The 6,368-nt window shown below is 33.6% G+C and overlaps 1 protein-coding gene across 1 annotated transcript in view; it reads right to left on the bottom strand.

The window, feature by feature from the left end:
• Positions 1-1,559: 1,559 nt before the first annotated feature.
• LOAG_11637 (IWS1 family protein) overlaps positions 1,560-6,368 on the bottom strand; it is a gene marked incomplete at both ends in the record, with an annotated part of 6,353 nt that continues 1,544 nt past the window's right edge. The window contains 12 exons of the mRNA XM_020448389.1: positions 1,560-1,830; positions 2,110-2,198; positions 2,604-2,851; positions 3,078-3,186; positions 3,454-3,604; positions 3,808-3,881; positions 4,220-4,349; positions 4,574-4,667; positions 4,841-5,025; positions 5,266-5,369; positions 5,557-5,661; positions 6,027-6,110. Of these exons, the coding sequence (XP_020301464.1) occupies positions 1,560-1,830; positions 2,110-2,198; positions 2,604-2,851; positions 3,078-3,186; positions 3,454-3,604; positions 3,808-3,881; positions 4,220-4,349; positions 4,574-4,667; positions 4,841-5,025; positions 5,266-5,369; positions 5,557-5,661; positions 6,027-6,110 (1,644 nt within the window). The remainder of the gene's footprint in view (positions 1,831-2,109; positions 2,199-2,603; positions 2,852-3,077; positions 3,187-3,453; positions 3,605-3,807; positions 3,882-4,219; positions 4,350-4,573; positions 4,668-4,840; positions 5,026-5,265; positions 5,370-5,556; positions 5,662-6,026; positions 6,111-6,368) is intronic.

Here is a 6,368-nt window from a genome sequence, read left to right as displayed (position 1 = left end):
TATATATATATATATATATATATATATATATATATATATATATATATATATATATATATATATATATATATATATATATATATATATATAATAAGAAATATATGACTAGGTATTGAAGGAATACATACACATTTATGCAAGAAATATATTTGCAACATTTCTTTTAGATTTATACACAATTTCTTTTTCATTTATGTAAGATCTCGTACATCAATGCAAGATTTCTTATTTATTACTATATTATTGAAAAAATCTGATAGTTTAATGTTTTAATTCTATATACACGTTGTTCTATTGCTACAAATGCATTCGTTCGCTAAAATAAGATTCAATAACAAATAATTTGGCGTATCTTCCCGGTATTCAAGTAAAAATAGCTGCTCAGGTAAAAGAGCTTCAATATGGGAATAGATGGAACGGAAAATAATAACAGTGGAGAGGTAATAATTATAATAAAAGACCAAATAAATAATAAAATTTAGTTGGTTAACCACAGTCGCACCGACCTGTCCCGAACTCACTACCGCGTCGTAGAATACGGGAGCATACGCTTCTCTGACAGGGTCATCATGCAATTCCCAGTGGAACAGGAAAATTTTAATAACTCACATTTGCCAATTTTGCATTTGTTACTTGCATCATTTTGAGGGATTTTTAAATTCTTCGGGATGTTTGCTGTATGTTAAGACATATTGCTGTATGTTGAGATATACTGCATATTGTAATGTAGCAACCAATTAAAAAAATTCAATTCCTCAATAATTCCTGACATATGTTGTTTTATGTTTTGTGTTTACGATATTTGTGTACTGCATATGCATATATGGGGAAGTGAAAAGTTAATGCTAAATTGGTAACATATTAAAACGGATAAGGAGAGATCCAATATGCAACACTTAACTTCATTTTATAAAAATTTAGGAGAGATGGTGATGCAATAACCAAAATTTCATTTAAATTTATTAGGGATGCATGAGAAAAATGAAGAAACGTTGGGCATTCCATAACTGAACATATAAGTTGAGTGTAAAAGTGCAATCAACCGAAACTGGTTTGAAAAGATGAGTCCGGGCCGTTCTGGAACATAAAGGGTAGATCATTATAAGGTCAGATTATAAAAACTAATCTTTAATGATTATGTTGACAGGTTTGAACGGTTTCTGATGATTTCTATTGAAGAAAACCTGGGGTGCCAAAGGTTCCCAACATGAAAAAAAAAGAAAAATACAATGTTACATCATTTGTTGGTACATCGCATGAAAAAAGATCTTACCACTCATAAGTAATAAATAATAAAGTCAATCCGTGGATAAAATAACTCAAAAGATTTGATATAATGTCAAATAAAGTCTGAAATAAGCTTTTATGCACAGCGGACAAAAATGACTGCAATTTTTTTCCTTTTGGGGGACGGAGGAGAGGCTGACAATAGCCTTAATTGAATGGAAAAATCAGAATTCTTTTGCCTGAAAAACTTCGGAACTGTTATGCATTGTTGGCTTATTACAACTTCTCATTTTGTGACCGAAATAACATTAATAAAATAATGAAGACATTAATCATAAGTTAACACGATTAATACTTACAGCAACGGCTCGCTGCGTCCGTTGCTGTTTTGTACGTTCTTTGAATTCCCTTTGAGTTCGATCAAATCGACTATTCGAACGATTCTTCGTTGCTCCACGAAACTGACCTTCAACATTACTTTTAGGGCGTACAACATAATCCCTCTGCGATGGTCGTGGTACACGCGCCCGCATTATGAAACCTTTGTCACCAGGACGAGGTTCTGATATCTCCTTTTCAGCATCTGAACTTTCCGATCCAGCACTAAAAATGTTTCAAAATCATCAGTCACACGTCCAGGTAATAATATTTAAGTGACACATTTGCAAAAAGGAAACATCGCTACCCTAGTAAGTTTAAGTAAAGTGGATTTTTTGTTTTTAAAAGACAAATACTAAAATCAATCCTAGAAAATTTAACCAACTGCATGATAAACCCGGTTAACCAACTGCATGATAACCCGGTCAACATTACGGTCATTATGAAATAGTAATGCCAAATCACATATGTCCGCTCATGCAACAATTACGATCAAAAAACTACTCTAAGCGTCGCCGTTTAGCTTCTGGTAGTTGTGCGTAATCACGCTGTACACGCTCATCTTTTGTCATTGAACGAAAATCTGTATCGAGCTGAAAACAGAAGGAGAAATGTATTCAAGATATCAAAGTATATTTTTTCCAAAACAATCATATAAAGGATTTATGAGTTATGTGTAAATATATATGTAGTATCATGATCCCTTTTGCCCACTGAATACTTATATTCTAATCTTATTTCATCGCAATTTCTACCCAGCAACTCTTTGAAAGGGAATAATTCCATTAACCGAGGAGAGTGAGTTATTTCATGCGATGCGTCATCCAGGAGTCACGTCACATTGAGAACCAAAACCATTCCATGAACACATTTGGTAATTAAATTGAGCGGACAGATTATCAGCTCTTTTTTGAAAATAAACAAAGAATTTCGAGAACAAAGAAAATCTACGCCTAAAATGCTCATCGAGAAAAATCAAAGGAAGGAAAGTTACGGACCTGGAAGATGGGTCTAGCCCAATCACTAATCAGCCGTGCAGCTAGAGTTTTATTCTCCTTAGTTTCGCGTGGGTGCTTATAGAGCAGCATTACAGCACGTCCTAATCCAGATTGTTTCAAAGTCCCCGGTTCTAGTCGACTAAAATCTTGCAGGATTTTTAACAAATCTGTCCGAATTTCCAATGCAGGTAATGATTTGTCAGGCAATGGTGCCAACCACTCTGATATTACATTCATCATGCCATTATCTAAAAAAATATTAAAAAGTTTTAAAATCTAAAACATTTTCCAGCAGATTCACAAGACTGTAAGTAAAGCAATTCAGCAAAACAGAACGACAAGACCTTTTACAACATTTAGTTTGGAGCACAAAAAGTTTGGTAAGGAAGTATTTCGAAAAATGTGCTAAATTCGTATTTTACCTCGATAATAATTCACAAGATATGCAATATTTTACTAGTTATATTGACTTACCAATAACAGCTTCCATTAAATCGTGCTTTATTAACATTGCTTTCACGTGTGGCAACATTTTACGCTTCTGTAACGCAGGTCGACGCTCCATATTAGAGTGACGGTCATCCTAAAAAAATTTTATACAGCTATATTAAAAAAATTTATAATAGCTAAATATTACAGCCAATTTTATAATCGACAGAGCACATGAATGTAAGGTGGAAGATAGCTTTAGATTGTTGGAGAGATGATCAAAGTTTGAACTCCAATAAATATGAAAGTTATTAAGAAGCAAAAAATTTTAAGTGATATATACGAATTGCGCTACATATAGAAGAAAATTAGGAATTACTTCATTTTCACGTATTTAAGAAGTAAAAATTAAAAACAATACCTTTGCTGCAGCTTTCATAGCATCAATAAGCATTTTAATTTGATCATCATAGGCTCCACCAACATCAATGGAACCATCTCGTCGGCGTCTTCTCGGTCTTCGTCGTTCTGCTTTTTTTTCACGCATCATTGTATCAAAGTCCCAAACTCGTCTATAGAACGAATGATCTTTTGTTACTTTCTCCCAGTAGAAGTCAGTAGAGTGGATAGTACTGATATTTTTACAGTAAGAATTCATTTTATGTCAATAATGTAATCACTGAAGGTCTTATAAAACATATACTATTGTCTTATAGTTCAGCTACGTTAACTTGGGCTAATCTTGCTAATAAAGTACTTTTAATAAAAGTTTTACCCGTCATCTTCGTCATTTTCATCACGAACATATCGCGGCTCGTCATCATCCCCCTCTGGACCATTTCCTTCTGCCTGACGTTAAAAGAAAAATATTAAAAGCAATAAATAAACTTTTGCGTTCCATCACTTACTCTCCCATTTTTTGAATCTCTCCCAGGATTGGCTTTTGCATCGAAGGAATCTGGACACCAGAACCGAAGACATCCAAATATTGGAGTTATATAACTAGACAATTATCTTCTCATATTTATATTTAGTTATCTTCTCTATATTCATAATTATCTTCTCATATTTATATTCTCGATATTTAGTATTCGAGTCTTTTAAAAAAAGAAAACAAGGCCAAGTTAGTTGCTGAAAATCTTTTATGCAGCAAAAAATTACATCAAAAGCTAAGAAAAGGTACTCACCCGATACTGTGCTTGAATTGCATCTTCATCATCCTTTTCATCATCGCTATCCTCCCCAAATATATTGGTCATTAATTCACCGACACCAACTTCAGCATGCTCTCCATCACCTTCCGATTCGGAATCACCTCTGGAAAGAAGACATGACTGCAAACGAACCAGGAATCCAATATATTTGGGGATACACAATTCAGAATTTTAATCAACCATTTATTTCCTTCTCTAAGGCAAATAGCATGCTGCAGAGAAGTATAAAATGTCCAAATGTCAAACATAGATATCACTGTTTGCGTGAGAATCGTTTTGTCAATAAGAAGTGTTTTTATGACAAGGAATTATCAGTAATGCAATCACCGTGACTTTGTTGCTGCCGGTGCGGTATCTATATTATCTTCTTCATCGCTGGACAACATGATGCGTCGCGCTTTCGATGGACCAGCTTGTATATCTGCAACTTTTTCTCCCTTGAACAACACTTTATTTATGAAAAAAAGGACTTTCAAAAATTCATGAATGAAATGTGTTTAAGAATATAAAAGCAAAAATTCTACCTAGAAACTGGGACTAATATCTATTTCATACTTTGATAAGTAAGGAAAACTCTGCCACTTTATCACCAACCTTCATCTCTATCAGAATCGTTATCATCTCTTTCTCTTCCATGACTTGCATCTACTTTTTCCGTCTCATTACCCTTATTTGTTGGATTAACGAGATCATCATCATTCTTCTCTTTCGTTTCAGAATAATGTTCCAAATTTTCATCATGGTCAAGAGCGTTTTCTTCCTTCATTTCTTCTTCAATCCTGAATAAGACCCGTTATATGCATAAAATTCTGAACAACAAATGGAAACTTCTCTTATGAACAACTTTAATTAATTTCTAAGAATAACCCATACACCAAACCTTTAAACAATGAAAGTTCAAGCGGGAATGAGATATGTATCTGATTGCACCTGTGCTCATACCACGCATCAAAAGTACCCGAAAATACAATTCTCATGAAAACACTATGATCAAAAGTTGGCCATTAGTAAAACCAAACTCGTGCGACGAAAAATGTGAATAAGACGAAGAGCTGTCCTTCTCACCATCGTCGTTAGTGACATCTTTTGAATCATCCTCGTTATTACATGTCTGAGCAACCGGCTGAAACGTAATACAGTTATATTTTCTGATATAAGGAAAGTAATTCAAAGTTCTTTTTTCCTTGAAAAAAATTTCGAACCTATCCCGTCGAGCTATTCGATAATTTTCCCTAACTCCATTCACACTTCCCAAATAGTGTATCCATAATTTAAGCATAAATTTTAATGAAGATAAACTTAAAACACACATAACCGGACTGAATCGGACTTAAAGCGATATTGTCATCACCGTCCTGATTAACCTCGAAATTTTTAGATCCATATTCGGCGATGTCTCCTTCCAATTCCGCCATCTGCAGCATATTTAAGAACTTGGTAATTAGTTACTAGTTATTTATGATATACTTATTTACGATATATAAATAAAGTACTTACGATGTAGAAAAAGCAGTTACTCATGATATACCTATTCATAACATCAGTAATTTCTATTACTACTTCGAAATTCACATGTAGCCTGAAGTCGTAACTACTTTTCTTACTTGCATACGAGAAAACAATGAATATTTCGCGGTAATTAAATCCCACCAGATCATTAACTGGAATTTATAGACCCTAATTCCACTCAAACTTTCCCAAATAGTTTGTTTACAATTTAAGAATAAATTTTTACGAAGATTAAAGTAAAACATACATAACCGGATTGAACTGGACTTACAGGAGTACTGTCATTACCATCCTGATTGGCCTCGAAATTTTCAGATCCATGTTCGGCGATGTCACCTTCTTCCAATTCTGCCATCTGCAGCATATTTAAGGAACTTAATACTTAGTTACTAGTCCTTATGATATACTTATTCATAACATCAATAGTTTTTACTGCCATCTCAAAATTCATATATAACTTGAAGTTGTAATTACTTTTCTTATTTGACATACGAGAAAACACGACACATTTCGTAGGAATTAAATCCCACCAGGTCGCTGATAAGAATTAATAGACACCTAATTCTATTCAAGCTTTCCCAAATAGTTTATCTACAATTTAAGGAAAATTTTT

Source organism: Loa loa (genome assembly GCF_000183805.2).
Source record: "Loa loa unplaced genomic scaffold supercont3.215, whole genome shotgun sequence".
In the NCBI taxonomy this organism is placed as follows: domain Eukaryota; kingdom Metazoa; phylum Nematoda; class Chromadorea; order Rhabditida; family Onchocercidae; genus Loa; species Loa loa.
Note: the sequence above shows the minus strand (reverse complement) of the source record. Positions and strands in the feature narration are given on the sequence as shown.